The following is an 18,034-nucleotide window of genomic DNA, read 5'->3' as shown; positions in this document are numbered from 1 at the left end:
TTCCCCTGACAGGGGGGCAGTTTCCCCCGGCCGGACGTAGCACGTGGAAGGAACACATAATTCCGACCAGTTCCTTTCCCCTCCATCAGGCGGGGTAGGGGGAGGCAGTTTAGAGTCCAGGATTACTGCATGTTTTTTGTGAGGGTACTGTACCTACCCTATAGGGGACACGGGGAGAACATGCAAACACCACACAGAAAGGCCCTTTCGCCAACCCTAGCCTCGGGTATATGTGCACTGATGACGCGGAGGAGAGAACACGCCCCCCAGCGCCAACAGCGTCCACCAGCGGGAATCGAACCCAGGACCTTCTAGCTGTGAGGCGACAGCACTATACCAACTGTGCCACCGTGCCTGAAATACTCTCGAATGTTGAATGGCTTGCTTGTCACAACAGGTGGGAGGATTTGAGGTGGCTCGTTTGTTCTGCGATATACACCAGTGTTGTTTTTGGCAGCAAATTTCCATTTTAGTTTTTGTCATAGTCTCTTGAATAGTTTTCACTTAGTTTTAGTCACATTTTAGTCACCCGGAATGTATTACTGTTTGTCTAGTCTAGTTAATAGTCGATTAAATGTCATGCAATTTTAGTTGACTAAATCTATAGGTGATTTAGTTGACTAAAATGTGTAATTTTTGGCGGGCCTTGATGCCATCGTAATGGCAGATTTTATACTTGCTGAAAATAGCCGCTATACAAGATCACAACTGAGCTTGTATATCGGCTATTTTCAACATTCAACCATGTGTAAAATGACTTATACTGGATCTCTTGTCCACTAGTCCCTTTATAAGATTTTAGTCTCGTTTTTATTTCATGACGAAATTGTCGATATGTTTAGTCTTAGTTTTAGTCATCATAGCTTAGTTTTCATTCAGTTTCCATTTAGTTTTCGTCAGTGAAAAAAGGTATAGTCGACGAACATTTTTCGTCTTAGTTTTAGTCGAGGAAAACAACACTGATATACACACCCCTTGATGCCCGTGATGAGGAAGATGAGATTGCCGTTGATTTTGGTGCAGTTGACGAACTTCTCGATGTTGCTGGCGTCCACCGTCTGAGCCGTCAGAAGGCTGCCCGTACCTATGCCGTCACACACTGGCAAAACATGAGCGTGCACGCGCACACGCACACGCACACACACACACACACACACATTATTTAGTGCGGCTTTTGGCAGGGATTCTCTGGAAAGAGGCGATTTAGAAGTCAATAGCAACAGATAAAACAAACGAGAGAGAGACAATGAGAGAGAGAGAGAGAGAGAGAGAGAGAGAGAGGTCTGCTAATTCCCCCACACGGTCATTTCTCGACCGTTTCGGACGCGGGGCGGCTCGCCGGAACCGGGCCGGCACCCTGGGCGCGTTTCTGTGGGTCTGGAAGTTCCGGGGACCCACCGGGGGACCCACCCCCCCCCCCCCCCCCCCCCCACACGGAGTTTCACCACTTTCTTTTTAATACACCCTGTGTAAAATATTAGTAGCCTAATGGAGGCGTGTATAAACTTTTTTTTATTTGGCATTTATGGTTTTATATGAAGTTGAGTTTAGTTGATTGACAGACATGGATGGTGAAATGAATGAATGAATGACTCAGTGAATGAATGAATGGTATCTGCAAACTGCAATACAGTAACAGAAAAGACATGGGAAGATTAGGAAATGAATGACAAATGAGTACAGCTGGTTCTCTACTAGATTGGTATGTAAATGAATAGGAAACATGTCTAGTCAATTTAGCACTACACTATGAACCACATACAAAGTACATGAAATGACTGTCAAGTTATCAAGTGAACACTGCACAAAGTACATGCTTATGGTAAATAATGCTTTTGCTTTTAAAGCTTAGCCCAAAGCCTCATGAACTAATGGAAATAAGCATGTTAACACGTTTGCTCACTGTGAGCCATTAACTGAAAGCAGAAGGATGGCTTAAGATGCTAATAGCCACAATGTAGCTCCTGTTAGCTTAGCCACATAATTTAGCATATTAATTAATGCCAAAAACGAACTTTTTCAGCAACATATAGATGGCATCTTTCACAATGAACTGTTACAACATGAATTTATATTGTACTTTATACACAAAGTATTGCCTTACTTCCTCAAGAACGCATTCTGTTGGTCAGGTTTGTCTGTGCAGCTGCATTTTAGAACTGCAGTCACAAAACTGGGGTCCTGTTGCATTAGGGAGTGCCCCAACAGATGCCTGAACTAAAGTTGGAAACTGGGTCATAAAGAATGACTAGAGGTTGCCCAAAACAAGGCAAATAAATTAAGCTATGGGGAATGTTCTACACCCTGTATATATGGAAACACATCTGTCGTTGGGTCATATTTGGCACACCCTTGCTTTACAATAAAATATATGGAAATATGATTTTTCTTTGGGTCACTGACGAGGCCACACAGCAGCCCTCTCTCTGTCCACGCCGCTCAAATTCTTTTGATGACTCTGGGAATTAACCCATTCTGACCTGAGATCAGATTCATACGAGGTTTCCACTGGACACACACTGGTCTGATGAACCCATTCTGACCTGAGATCAGATTCTAAAAATGTCAGTCGTTCTTCAATTTTTTCAAAAATAGCAGACCTACAAGCTCGTATCGCGCCACTCGGTGGCGCGATATGAGCTTGTAGATCTGCTATTTTTCAATAGGTAAAGCACGACATGATGCTAACACCAAAATGGGTGCCCGGTCAGAATGGGTTAAAAAGGAAAGCCATATTGCGGCGCCAATATCCCTTTACATCTAATGAATTCATTAGATGTGCATTAATTACACTTGCGGGGGTCGCCAGTGTGAGCCAAATGTTTCTGACAAGAGGCTTGGGGGAGGGGAGGGGGGGGGGGGGGGGGGGGGAGTGGGGAGGGGGGGTTGGTTGGTTGGTGATGAATAGGGCCGGCATTAACGGGCGTAACCGGTTTTTGATAGTGATTTATACCAGCCAATTCCATATCTGAAATGTTAATTTGTTATCATTTCCCCACAGTTCCCCCAGGGCTATCCCTCATTACCCCCCTCTGCCCGCTGCGTGACGGTGTAATCAAGAGATCGACCAATCAATGGACGGCGCCCTCGGCTCGCCCGCCATGCAGCCTTGACTGTGGAGGAGGGGGGGGGGAGAGAGAGGGGGGGGGGGTGGCCCTAAAATATGAACAACCTACAGTATATGTTTCTATGTCAGTTGGTGCTCAACCTTTTTCACGTCAAGGACCCCCAGAATCATCTGTTTGCCCCCCCATATGAAAATATGTATAGTTCCAGTGACCCCCATATAGATGCAATTAAAGATTTGAGTTAAAAACATTCACTCTGAAAGATTATATTATATTCAAAGATTTGCCCCACATTTTCACGATAAAAATAAAAAAATAGCAGTCTGCTATATTTTTTTTAAATGAGCTTGTAGATCTGCTATTTTTCAATAGCTAAAGTATGACGTAATCCTTTACGGGGGGGCGCTGGGTAAACACACTGGCAGACGGATGATTGGCCGAGGGGAGACGGGAGGGAATCGGTGGAAAGTAACTAAGTACATTTACTGAAGTGCTGTCCTTTAAGTTACGATGGAGGAATATGTACTTTACTTGAGTATTTCCAACTTCAAATACTTTTACTTACTACTCCATTACATCGATCTCGGATCCAAATATTGTACTTTTACTCTCATTTATTTGAAAATTTTACTTACTAGCTACTTTACAGCCCTATGCAGTATATACATCTTGGCCGTTTAAATATAGACTATCTACAAGCTCACAATGTGCCACGATGCAACGCATTGTGAGCTTGTAGATCTGCCATTTCCAAAAGATTTTTTAGACAGACAGACAGACAGACCATGATGGATGGATGAAAACGTGTCACCATCTCGGTAGCTCTGCCCCCGGCCGGAGCCCAAAACCATAAATTTGATGATCTGTCCAACTAGCCTTTCAAGACAATCCTATTTATTATCACCGCTTTTAATGACGTGCCATTACACTAAATTGCTGTGCAAAGGGTCTCACGCATTAATGTCACCTGCTTGACGTCCATTACAGCTCATGCAATGAACTGATTAGCAGCTTTTATATTATCATTTTAGATCCTGCAGGAATTCACTCCCTGTCTGCTTCCATCAGCTGAGATTTGACTGTGGTGTGCGTGTGCGCGTGCGTGTGCGTGTGCGTGTGTGTGCGTGTGCGTGCCTGCGTGCGTGCCAGGAAAACAATTGCAATTAGGGCATTTAGCAGCTCCGGCTCTTATCCAGAGTGTCTTATAAGTGCCAGATCAGAATAAATTCCCCATCAGTGCAAAGCGAACACAGTGCATCGTTGAAACTATAGCATACGAGGTAAACATCAAAGCTATAGCATCTGTCTAAACGCCATGCTAAAAATACATATTCTTAACATTTGTGGTTGAGAAAGAACATCATCTAAAAAAAAACAACAACAACAAAAATCGTGTGATCAAGTAAGTAATCAGCATAGAACAGGACTATGGCATCTCCCGAAAGAAAGAAAAAGGTGACAAGAAAGGGAAGCACGTAAAAAAAAAAGGGATACGCCAGCATGTCGAAGACAATGTGACAACAACGAGGGATACGAGGAGGGAGAGAGGGAGTGCTGATCCAGGTCTCTCTGACTGCAGACACTGGAACCGTTAACCCATTCTGACCTGAGATCAGATTCATACGAGGTTTCCGCCGGACACACACTGGTCTGATGAACCCATTCTGACATGAGATCAGATTCTAAAAATGTCAGTCGCTCTTCGATTTTTCAAAAAATAGCAGACCTACAAGCTCGTATCGCGCCACTCGGTGGCGCGATACGAGCTTGTAGATCTGCTATTTTTAAATAGCTAAAGCATAATATGATGCTGACACCACAATGGGTGCCCGGTCGGAATGGGTTAAAAAAAGAAGTTGTGACTGGAAACGTCGTTCTGTGACACACAAAGTGTGTATACAAGAAGTGTGCATTTCTTTTCTCTCCTTGTGATGTTGTCGCTGGGCTGAGCCACTGCAGTGTCTCTCGCTGTCGTGGAAATTTAGAGATAAACATTTAATAATACTCCAAGTTACAGTTTGGTGCTGTTCCCTGTGCTGCTTGTTTTAGGACGTCACTGTTCCATTTGGTGAATGCCTTGAGGCTATATGTTGGGGGGTTGTCTGTGTGAATACTGGACTACTCGCCCCGGTGCTTGCCAGTTTTTCCTCCCGGAATTTTCCTCAGTGAGGGGGATAACTTGTAATATGCTATTGGCTGTTTGTATTCTTTTTGGAAAAATATAAAAAGATACTCCTGTGGAAAGGCTATATTATTTGACTTATATTTAACCTATAAACAATTTAGTATTATTTAGTATATGTAAGGTTTTGCCCCCTCAAATGGTACCTCGTCAGATAATCCCCACATATCCTACAACTACTTCTGTGAACAGACTTCACTGTAGTAGCTTTTCATAAATTATATTTGTACTTAGGCTGTTCTGCTGTCATGAAAGTTTATAGTTAGAGAAATTCAAAGTCCAGCCGTCTGCTGTCCAGCCTCTCCCACCCCTCACTGGGGAACATTCTGGGAGGAAAACAGAAACGGGGCGAGTAGTCTTGTTACCGTCTGTGTGGGAGCAAGCTATATAAGCTGTCGTTTCTTGTCACTCTGGGAGCCAGACTGGGGCTTCCATACATGAACAGGTTCGTGTAAGTCTGTCTTCTTACTCGAGTAAAATCCTTATACTCTATAACTCCGAATTCTTGTGTCGCCTCATTATTCTTTTGAGCATACTGTATGTCCCACAGATTCCTGTACATTGCTCTCTCTCTCTCTCTGCAGAGACGTGCAGAGAGTGTTAAGGCTCATACATACTCCAGTTTTTGGCGATAGCTTATCACCGCGGTGTAGTTTTTTTAAAGGGTTGGAAAACTACACCGTTACGTCAGTCGCGGTGATGATCATAGCTATCACCGCGGACACAGACCCATCTCTGTTTTTTACTATCAGACAAGTCTTTTCACTCTGGAGCTATATCACCCCCGTTCACTGATTGGTCTAGGAGTTGGGTAAACCACAGGGAGGCGGGGTCAATCCTTATAGGACATCACCGCGAGTATGATGGCCTCAACGCTATCACCTAAAACGGTGATAACCTATCACCAAAAAGTATGTACAGTATGAGCCTTTAGAGAGGCAGGGGCTGAAATCCCAGTAAGAGGGCACTTTTGGACCAAAATGGAGAAAATAGCAGATCTACAAGATCACAACGCGTCGCTCTGTGACGCATTGAGAGCTTGTAGATCTGCTATTTTCGGTGGCGCAACCCAGCACTCTTTATCTACTGGAGATGTGGTGTAACGACATGGATTTAGACATTTGTTCAACGCAAAATGTGTGCGTTCCTAGTTCAGAGACTTCGGAAAAAACTTTAAAAAAAAAGCTATTCTCCTGAATGCTGCCCCGGTATTATGGCTTGGCATTTTTGCATTTCTTTCACTATAGCAAATGCTGCATTCGTTGTCTGGAGAGGGCAGTTGTTTTTTTACAGAAGGGTAGAAAGGGCCGTTGTCTGGAGAGGGCAGTTGTTTTTTTACAGAAGGGTAGAAAGGGCCGTTGTCTGGAGGGGGCAGTTGTTATTTACAGACGGGTAAAAAGGGCCGTTGTCTGGAGAGGGCAGTTGTTTTTTTACAGACGGGTAGAAAGGGCCGTTGTCTGGAGAGGGCAGTTGTTTTTTACAGACGGGTAAAAAGGGCCGTTGTCTGGAGAGGGCAGTTGTTTTTTACAGACGGGTAGAAAGGGCCGTTGTCTGGAGAGGGCAGTTGTTTTTTTACAGAAGGGTAGAAAGGGCCGTTGTCTGGAGAGGGCAGTTGTTTTTTACAGACGGGTAGAAAGGGCCGTTGTCTGGAGAGGGCAGTTGTTTTTTTACAGACGGGTAAAAAGGGCCGTTGTCTGGAGAGGGCAGTTGTTTTTTACAGACGGGTAAAAAGGGCCGTTGTCTGGAGAGGGCAGTTGTTTTTTACAGACGGGTAAAAAGGGCCGTTGTCTGGAGAGGGCAGTTGTTTTTTACAGACGGGTAAAAAGGGCCGTTGTCTGGAGAGGGCAGTTGTTTTTTACAGACGGGTAAAAAGGGCCGTTGTCTGGAGAGGGCAGTTGTTTTTTTACAGACGGGTAAAAAGGGCCGTTGTCTGGAGAGGGCAGTTGTTTTTTACAGACGGGTAAAAAGGGCCGTTGTCTGGAGAGGGCAGTTGTTTTTTACAGACGGGTAAAAAGGGCCGTTGTCTGGAGAGGGCAGTTGTTTTTTACAGACGGGTAAAAAGGGCCGTTGTCTGGAGAGGGCAGTTGTTTTTTACAGACGGGTAAAAAGGGCCGTTGTCTGGAGAGGGCAGTTGTTTTTTACAGACGGGTAAAAAGGGCCGTTGTCTGGAGAGGGCAGTTGTTTTTTTACAGACGGGTAGAAAGGGCCGTTGTCTGGAGAGGGCAGTTGTTTTTTACAGACGGGTAAAAAGGGCCGTTGTCTGGAGAGGGCAGTTGTTTTTTACAGACGGGTAAAAAGGGCCGTTGTCTGGAGAGGGCAGTTATTTTTTACAGAGGGGTAAAAAGGGCCGTTGTCTGGAGAGGGCAGTTGTTTTTTACAGACGGGTAAAAAGGGCCGTTGTCTGGAGAGGGCAGTTGTTTTTTTACAGACGGGTAGAAAGGGCCGTTGTCTGGAGAGGGCAGTTGTTTTTTACAGACGGGTAAAAAGGGCCGTTGTCTGGAGAGGGCAGTTGTTTTTTACAGACGGGTAAAAAGGGCCGTTGTCTGGAGAGGGCAGTTGTTTTTTTACAGACGGGTAAAAAGGGCCGTTGTCTGGAGAGGGCAGTTGTTTTTTACAGACGGGTAAAAAGGGCCGTTGTCTGGAGAGGGCAGTTGTTTTTTACAGACGGGTAAAAAGGGCCGTTGTCTGGAGAGGGCAGTTGTTTTTTACAGACGGGTAAAAAGGGCCGGTGCTGAAGCCTCCATTTGATGTCTGTGTTTGCACGTCCCTGCTCTCCTGTACATTCAGACAGCAGAACGCTGTGAGAGTGATATAAATAGTTTGGTTTCCGTAGTACAGTGCGTATCTCTCTCCCTCTCTCTCTCTCTCTCTCTCACGCGCCCTTCTCAGAGTGCAAGGTTATGTTCGGTGGGGGAAAAGGTAACTCGGCTACTGTACTTAGAAGCACACATTTGAGGTACTTGAGGGTAACCACTTCAGCCCTATTTTATACTAGGGCATTAAGCAACTAGTCGAATATTCAACTAGTAAATCCACTAGTCGACCTTGTTGGTAGGCCTACTAGTTGACTAGTTGATAAGAAATATATATATATACACACACACACCTTTTTTTCTTTTCTTTTTTTTCTCGTTTTTTTTTAGGCCTCAAGATCAGGTAGATTATAGTTATAGTCACCAATGTACACAGTTTTTAAATGTTTTTTTTTTTACATAATAGGTAGTTAACCCATTCTGAACGGGCACCCATTTTGGTGTCAGCATCATGTTATGCTTTAGCTATTTAAAAATAGCAGATCTACAAGCTCATATCGCGCCACCGAGTGGCGCGATACGAGCTTGTAGGTCTGCTATTTTTTTTAAATCGAAGAGCGACTGACATTTTTAGAATCTGATCTCAGGTCAGAATGGGTTCATCAGACCAGTGTGTGTCCGGCGGAAACCTCGTATGAATCTGATCTCAGGTCAGAATGGGTTAAACAACTAGTCGACTAGTAAACTAGGCAAAGTATCACACCCGTGTGAAGTAAGTGGTGCAACCTCCGTGTGGGGGTCCCGGGGGGGGGGGGTCCAGACCCACAGGAACACACCCAGGGTGCCAGCCCGATTCTGGCGAGCCGCCCCGCGTCCGAAACGGTTGAGAAATGGGGTCCCTCTACTGTACCCTGTACTGTACTGTACTGTCACTGTACTGGCACACCTGAAATCATACTGTATACAGTTAATATGTGTGTGTGTGTGTGTGTGTGTGTGTGTGTGTGTGTGTGTGTGTGTGTGTGTGTGTGTGTGTGTGTGTGTGTGTGTGTGTGTGTGTGTGTGTGTGTGTGTGTTTGTTTGTGTGCGTGTGTTTGTGTGCGTGTTAGGTTGTGCACAGGTGGTGAAAAACAACCATGCAGCCAGCCAGCCAGGCAGGCACCCACACACACACTCACTTAAGGAAGTGGTTTGCACCACTTAAAAATGACTAGAAGTGAATGCCCTATTTTATACTAAATAGACAAGTTTAACTTTTGGTAAATATTATTCTTATGTCTTCAATAAGTGGACTTTTACATGGTTAAGTTAAATCTCTCCCAGCTCTAGTGATGCCGAGTGGAGATATATTGAGAGTTTAGGCTCTCTGTAATTCCTGCAGTGTCGCGAGGAGTGCGAGGAGATGTCGTCCTTGCCCGGTTGGTTACATACGTCGTCAGGGCTGTATGGTGTGTATTGTGTAGTGGGTAGTGTGTATTGTGTATTGTGTGTAGTGTGTATTGTGGTCTGTATGGTGTGCAGGTCACCAGTGTCGGCAGGACGAATCCCTGCACACATTTATTGCACCCCACGATCCCCGTCTCCCCGTCAATAAATCTGAGGCAGCGCCAGTCTTTTCTCCCCTCTCCTCTCCTCTCCATGAAATACACTAACTTTATTTTCCGTCCAAAGTTTATTATTTCATTTTTTTCCCTCTCCTCCCTTTCGTGTTTTATTATTTTATTATCTTTACTTTGCACATGGGGGGGTTATTCGGTTACAATCGCGTTCTGACTTTCACGGCTTCGCTTCGAACAAGTTGGCGCTTATAAGCGCCTTTTGCCCAAGGGCACCTTTAGCTGTGTATACTGTGTGTAGACTAGAGACGCATTGCAGAGAATTTCCTCATTCTCTCTCTCTCTCTCTCTCTGCCGGGCCAAGAGAGAGATTCGCCCCGACGACCTTTCCGGTAATGTTTGTGCTCTCCTCCCCGACCTTATTGGGCTACCCGCCCTGCCCCCTACCATACCACCCCGGCCCGCGCTGCTGCATTTAGTTCCCGTGGCGTGCACAGACATTTAGAGGGGCAGGTGCTCAAGTGAAAAAAAGGGCACCTTGTGCAGCGCATTTTCGGGCTGGAACCCATTTTGGTGCTTTATAGCTATTGAAAAATAGCAGATCTACAAGCTCATAGCGCGCCACTGAGTGGCGCGCTACGAGCTTGTAGGTCTGCTATTTTTCTTTAATCGAAGAACCACTGACATAGAAACATAGCTTTTAGATTGTGTGGGGGGCCTAAATAATATAGTAGAAGCGTTTTTTTATCAAGATTTGATCAATGTCACCGCATTGGTCCACACACTACAAATTAAGAAAAAAAAATTAACTTTTTTTTTAAGAGCAAAATTGCCAAAAGGGCAGGGAGTGCTCTAGCGCCCCCTAGTGTCTTATCTGTGCACGCCACTGTTTAGTTCTCACCTTTGGGACAGATGTCGGTGCAGGGGATGCACATCTTGATGCGATTCTCTTCCACTTCCATCTTGTTGCTGGGGCAGGCTCGCACGCAGGAGCTGTGGTCCACCACGAAGTTGTCTGTATGTGAGAAAACAAGAGACGGAGTCAACATGTTAGCTGGCGTTTGTTTTCCTTTTTGACGCGGTGATGGCGAACAATAAGATACATGAATCTAAATCGGTGGGTTTTCAACCTTTTTCCATGTCAAGGTCCATTATTTATGTGGCATTTGAGCCACGGAACCACCGTTTGATGAGATTTAGGGCATCTCAGACCCGATACTAAGGAATAGTATTAGAACGTCAGAGCGTCCCTTTTCTGGGCATGTCATAATGAGGCAGAAAATAAACACACTTTTTTACAAAATATAATTGTTAATACTTCAAAAACGATTGTGTACAACAAGGCGGATTTTAGCGGAATTTGCATACTTTAGCAGGGAAGCTGTATTTTCTGGTTAGCATTGGTTAACCCAATGAATATAACATTAGACATAGTGACATGTTTAAGCAATTACAACGACTTAATGACACAAAAACGACTTTCTGATGGAATAAAAACATTATTTAACATTCCAACTGTGTTAACCCATTCTGAACCGGAACCCATTTTGGTGTTAGCATCATGTTATGCTTTAGCTATTGAAAAATAGCAGATCTACAAGCTCATAGCGCGCCACCGAGTGGCGCGCTACGAGCTTGTAGGTCTGCTATTTTTGAAAAATTGAAGAACGACTGACATTTTTAGAATCTGATCTCAGGTCAGAATGGGTTAATGTGGCTAGCAAACCACCAACAAAAATAAAATAATGTATTTCGGTCTATTGTGAAGTTTCATTATAGCCGACTTGTGGTTGAAAATACTGGGAGCGGTCACATTAAGACAAACACAGGTGAAGATTCTGCAACAAAAGAAAGCTTGATCTATAAAAGGTTGCAGCACGTCGTGAGGTTATAGATGAGCTATTTTCAGCAAAGAGATTTGATTTAGAGGAGGATAAAAGGAAGGGCCCATGCACGGACACACCTCTGGGATCATAGATATAAAATAAAATAAATAGATGCCTCATTGGCCGCTGAAGTTCATTGGAGCGACCTCATTGGCCCCTGCAGTTCATTGGAGCGACCTCATTGGCCGCTGAAGTTCATTGGAGCGACCTCATTGGCCACTGCAGTTCATTGGAGCGACCTCATTGGCCACTGCAGTTCATTGGAGCGACCTCATTGGCCGCTGCAGTTCATTGGAGCGACCTCATTGGCCCCTGCAGTTCATTGGAGCGACCTCATTGGCCCCTGCAGTTCATTGGAGCGACCTCATTGGCCCCTGCAGTTCATTGGAGCGACCTCATTGGCCCCTGCAGTTCATTGGAGCGACGGGGCCTCCATTGAAAGCAGGAAGTCAAGCGAAAGTGCTGAAGGCACAACGCTGCGTCGCTCGCTGCCCCAGTGATGTCACAACGCTGCGCTGCTCACTGCCCCAGTGATGTCACAACGCTGCGTCGCTGCCCCAGTGATGTCACAACGCTGCGTCGCTCACTGCCCCAGTGATGTCACAACGCTGCGTCGCTCGCTGCCCCAGTGATGTCACAACGCTGCGTCGCTCGCTGCCCCAGTGATGTCACAACGCTGCGTCGCTCACTGCCCCAGTGATGTCACAACGCTGCGTCGCTCGCTGCCCCAGTGATGTCACAACGCTGCGCCGCTCACTGCCCCAGTGATGTCACAACGCTGCGTCGCTGCCCCAGTGATGTCACAACGCTGCGTCGCTGCCCCAGTGATGTCACAACGCTGCGCCGCTCGCTTCCCCAGTGATGTCACAACGCTGCGCCGCTCACTTCCCCAGTGATGTCACAACTAGGGTTGGGATTCGGAACCGGGTCCATTTCAGACCCGGTTCCGACATTGCGGATCCGGAGCCGGTTCCATCGTTTTTTTATTAACGGTTCCCCAAACGGATCTCATCAGTTGTCATTTAGCTCCGCTGTGTCTGTGCCTGCATGCAAGCAGAGCCTGGGGTGACGTCACCCCACCTACATGAGTGAGTGGGGTCGGGGAGGATACGCCCACTGTTCTGTGCATTCAGCGACCGCTGTGGAGCGAGTGGGACAGTATAAGTATGTCGCCAAAGTGTGGTTAACAGAGAGGGAAATGACTGAGGCTGAGCAGTGAGCATGCAAAGTGCAATAAATGCGAGAGTTGCTAGCAAAGGTTGTTGCAACTTGTACCACGTGAACATAGAGGAAACATCTCAAAATCAATATGCCTACACATCGCGTTTGAGAGCCATGCGGAAAGCCGTGCCTGCTCTCCCCGCAGCTTCACCACAGCCAGCGGGGGACGATCTGATGCAAGGCTGGTTTACTTTCCCCAGGCTAGTAACGTAATGGAAAATAAAAACTACTAACGTGCTTTTAATTTGGCTCTAAATTAATTGCGTGGCTGTTGAGAGCCCAGCGTTTAGGTGAATATACCGCCATAGATTGATTACTTTATAAACAATTTGCAGAAAAAAAGCACAGGAACGTAGCCTACAGTTCAATACAAGGTCTGCTATAATCCAAGAAAGCACTATGGCTTGTTTCCATTAGGGTAAGGGGTCCTTCATATTAAATTAATTTGAACATTAAAGACAACATTTGTCACTACAACAATATCAATATTGTGTACTGTATATTTAATATACAGTACAAATTGCAATATACAGTACAAATTGCAACAATGATATTGTTGTGGTGCCTAGCTGCTGCTGGTGGTGGTGGTGAAGTTTAAATAATAGTGCCACCTCATAATTGTAAAGTGCATTTTCAATAATTTAATTAATTAATTTGTGTTTATTATGTACTTGGTTAGGTTAGTTATAATATAAGCATAATCTATGTCAGAAAAACGGGGAAAAAAATAATATTAGGATCCGTTAAGGGAACCGTTAGGAACCGGAACCGTTAAGAGGGATCCGGGAAGGATCCGGAACCGTAAAAATCCTAACGAATCCCAACCCTAGTCACAACGCTGCGTCGCTCGCTGCCCCAGTGATGTCACAACGCTGCGTCGCTCGCTGCCCCAGTGATGTCACAACGCTGCGTCGCTCGCTGCCCCAGTGATGTCACAACGCTGCGTCGCTCGCTGCCCCAGTGATGTCACAACGCTGCGTCGCTCGCTGCCCCAGTGATGTCACAACGCTGCGTCGCTCGCTGCCCCAGTGATGTCACAACGCTGCGTCGCTCGCTGCCCCAGTGATGTCACAACGCTGCGTCGCTGCCCCAGTGATGTCACAACGCTGCGTCGCTGCCCCAGTGATTTCACAACGCTGCGTCGCTGCCCCAGTGATTTCACAACGCTGCGTCGCTCGCTGCCCCAGTGATGTCACAACGCTGCGTCGCTGACCCAGTGATGTCACAACGCTGCGTCGCTCGCTGCCCCAGTGATGTCACAACGCTGCGTTGCTGACCCAGTGATGTCACAACGCTGCGTCGCTCGCTGCCCCAGTGATGTCACAACGCTGCGTCGCTGCCCCAGTGATGTCACAACGCTGCGTCGCTGCCCCAGTGATGTCACAACGCTGCGTCGCTCGCTGCCCCAGTGGCGTCACTCACGTCCAATCACAGCACATCTTTTCCGTGACTTATCAATTGAAATCCCAAGAGGAGCATTACGTGGCATGAGAAAACAGACAGAACGTCCCCTTCCGTTACGCACGCAAAAGCGTTGCAAAGCTTCCGCTACGCTTCGCAAGGAATCTGGGGAACATTTAGCCTTCAACAGAGACACGCGCCCCAGAGCGTCTACCTTTTTAGGTCTATGTCTAGGACACCCTGGTCACCAAAGTATATACAGTGTAGGGTTGAAGAGAGGTAACTGTCAGGGTCGGGAACGGTCAAAAATGCAAAGGGGTGGAGGCTCAGATGCAGAAGGAAAAAAAACACACACATTTATTGAAGGAAACAATTCAAACGGTCAGAAAAGGCAAAAGAGAGTGACATCTGTTGGACCTGTAAAGCAGTGGTTCCCAAACTTTTTCATGTCAAGAACCCCGAAATTGACACTAATAAGCCCGCGGACCCCCCATTTGAAGACAATAAGACATGCCCCAAGAGAAGATGTTTATGGCTCTATAGCAGAGATTCTCAACCCGTTTAATTTCAAGGACCCTCAGTTTGACATGCGTTAGTCTATACGGACCCCCATTTATTGGCATTTATATCTCTGGGACCCTGATTTATCTTGTTAAATCAATGTTCATTTAACTCTGAGAGTTTGGTTCCAGTTGTACACTCTCAGAGCTACAGACCCATACGGGTCCATTTGGTTCCAAACTATCATTTAGCTGGGGACCCCCTGGGACTCCCTCAAGGACCCCTGCTGTGCAGAACTCTGAAGAACCAAGCACCAACTGAAGGCAAGCAGGGTTTAAATACAAACAAGGCAATCAGAAAGAAACTAAACTCAGGCGTGGTACAGTAGGTATGGCGGGGAAAACAGAACACACAAGCAAGGTCAAAACAATGTCCAAAATATCCATCAGAAGGGAACCACAAAGCCCAAACCGACAGTAACAGTGAGCTCCTGAGTTCTCTCTATGATGTATTCCTAATTGCAGCCAAATGGACTTGGTGTTTTGTATTTGTATTTTTCTTAACCCATTCTGACCTGAGATCAGATTCATACGAGGTTTCCACTGGACACACACTGGTCTGATGAACACATTCTGACCTGAGATCAGATTCTAAAAATGTCAGTCGTTCTTCGATTTTTCAAAAATAGCAGACCTACAAGCTCGTAGCGCGCCACTCGGTGGCGCGCTATGAGCTTGTAGATCTGCTATTTTTCAATAGCTAAAGCATAACATGATGCTAACACCTAAATGGGTTCCCGAATGGGTTAATGTCATTCGTTTTCCATATTCCTTATTTTTGAGAGGCACCTGTTGATGGTTAATAACACATATCTTAGACTTAGACAGCCACCTGTGTCCCGTCTCTCAGATGTGTGCACACAGTACATGGACTTCTCTCTCTCTCTCACCCTGATGAAAGCTTTCTAGATGAAACAATATCCATCTTTTCAGACATCAAAACAACTCAGCTTTTAGCTCCTGTCTTTTTGTTCTCCCTTAGTATGTGTTGTACAGTACAACGCGTGCTCTCGCAGGTGGCTGCATGCATGCATGCATTAGGGCATTAACCAAACGTGATTTTTGATAGTCGACTCGAATACCATCAAAATCGATTTATAGTCGATTAGTCGGCGGTAAAATATGATATTTTTTCCATCCAATCAAGCATTAAAACACCGTGTTCTGAAATGGCCAGCGAGTCAAGGATTAACTGCAAAACTGAGCCGGTGAATGCAGGCCGAGTGGAATAGTACTAAGAGAGTGGCGACACACTTTGATCTCACCGCAAAGCGGGTACCTATGGGGGATAGTTCCAAACATTAGTTCCAAACATAGTTCCAAACATTAGCATGTTACGTTGTTCACAATGTTTGGAGAGTGGAGACTGGAGCGGGGAGGAGGAGGAATGAACCATGCGATGTTTTTCATACAACCCTAAATGTTCAACAACAAGTTACAACCACAGTTCCTTTGGTTTTTAGAAGGAGCTACAAGCTAGGAGGAGGTTATGATTACATACTAGGTTTGCTAGCTAGCAGGCTGCCAGGCTATGAATCAGATGATCAACTACTTAACTCCATCGTGACTATTATAACTATGATCGTGCGGCATAGCGGGTTGTTTTTTTGTTGGATAAGCATGAAGAAACATGAAATCACGGCAAGAGCTACTGTAGTTTGACTGTCACCAAACTGGATAATATTGGGCAAAGTGAGGAGGAACTCCTGCTATACTTTACTGTACCGGACGACACGACGACACGTCTCCAATCTAACTTGTTGAACAAACTACAGTAATAAACTCACCAATAGTATTTACACACTGTAGTTGTCCCCATTGAGCGTATGAGCCTATGAGGCATATCGCATTATGCTTTTCCCAAAGAAAAACTGTCTTGAATGCTATAGTGCCACCGCCGGTCCGCCCGTCCACGAAGGCAAAACCATAGGGCAAAACCCACGTACAGTAGGCTTGTATGATATGAAAACAATCAGCCAGGAATGGATTAGTACTGAAGTTGGCGAATTAACAACAAAACAACCGAGCTCACAGCTGCATGTCTGCTGTAGGAAAAAAAAAAATCATAAAAAATATGAAAATTAATATTAGCGAATAATCGGATGTCAATTAACAGTGTCGAATAGTGTTTTGCTAGTCGACTATTCGATTATTATGTTAATGCCCTAGCATGCGTGCATGCACGCACACCACCGACCGGGGCAAAGCAAAGAAAGAGCCGCTTCTTCCCTCAGCAGAGAGAGATCAGTGAGTGTGGGAGGGAAAGAAAGCAGAGTATAAACTAGAACGCTATATCTGGCCCTAATACACTGTGGCCCTGCACCCAAAACAAAGGAGAATACACTGTGGCAGAAAACCTGAGCACTCTGTGACCGACCCCAAAAACAAAGAAAACTAGAAAAAGTGCCCTACTGGGCACAGGTCTCCACCAGGATGAGCAGATGTGAAGAATTCCAGGCAAAGGTTTTTCCTTGGCCTCTAGGGAGTTGGCATACAAAGTTATCCACAGATCCGTGCAGTTAGAGGTAAAAACACTTTTCGGCCAGTTATAGCGCCACCTTGAGGCTGAGTTGAAATTGTTCATGTGGCATTTCGTCCATTTCACGGAAATCACGCAATGTGTTCATGATTTGCAGCATTTTGTTTGAAACTGAGCACTCCTGTGAACTTTGGAAGCCAATCTTAACCAATCAGGATGGAGTCTGAGAAATCTGAAAGACCGGTTTCGTTGAATGGCTCTAGAGAGACTGTGTACCAATTTGCGTGATGTTTGGACAAAATATGTAGGTGTACTGTGCAAAAACTTGTTTTGCACAAAGCGGCCTCCTGGTGGCGCTATAACAGGCCGTTGTGGAAATCTGAAAGACTGGTTTCGTTGAATGGCTCTAGAGAGATTGTACCAATTTGCGTGATGTTTGGACAAAATCTGTAGGTGTACTGTGCAAAAACTTGTTTTGCACAAAGCGGCCTCCTGGTGGCGCTATAACAGGCCGTTCTGGAAATCTGAAAGACTGGTTTCGTTGAATGGCTCTAGAGAGACTGTACCAATTTGCGTGATGTTTGGACAAAATCTGTAGGTGTACTGTGCAAAAACTTGTTTTGCACAAAGCGGCCTCCTGGTGGCGCTATAACAGGCCGTTCTGGAAATCTGAAAGACTGGTTTCGTCGAATGGCTCTAGAGAGACTGTGTACGAATTTGCGTGATGTTTGGACAAAATCTGTAGGTGTACTGTGCAAAAACTTGTTTTGCACAAAGCGGCCTCTTGGTGGCGCTATAACAGGCCGTTCTGGAAAGTTTGGGGCAGAGGTTCATCGTTGGCATCCAGGGAGTGTGTGTGCAAAATTTGGCATCGACCGGGTTAACGGTGGCCGAGATTAGCTGCTCACGGACACACGGACGGACGGAC

At 45.7% G+C, this 18,034-nt stretch overlaps 1 protein-coding gene across 1 annotated transcript in view; it reads right to left on the bottom strand.

The window, feature by feature from the left end:
• Positions 1–18,034, bottom strand: part of LOC310853982 (receptor tyrosine-protein kinase erbB-4-like) — a gene marked incomplete at its 3' end in the record, with an annotated part of 499,617 nt that overhangs the window by 150,435 nt on the left and 331,148 nt on the right. The window contains exons 8-9 of the mRNA XM_083758457.1: positions 10,461–10,574; positions 973–1,099 (exon numbers count right to left, since the gene is read on the bottom strand). Coding sequence (XP_083614583.1) covers positions 973–1,099; positions 10,461–10,574 — 241 coding nt within the window. The remainder of the gene's footprint in view (positions 1–972; positions 1,100–10,460; positions 10,575–18,034) is intronic.

This window comes from Protomyctophum parallelum (genome assembly GCF_964188405.1).
Source record: "Protomyctophum parallelum genome assembly, chromosome: 23".
Classification (NCBI taxonomy): domain Eukaryota; kingdom Metazoa; phylum Chordata; class Actinopteri; order Myctophiformes; family Myctophidae; genus Protomyctophum; species Protomyctophum parallelum.
This window is presented reverse-complemented; position numbering and strand designations above follow the sequence as displayed.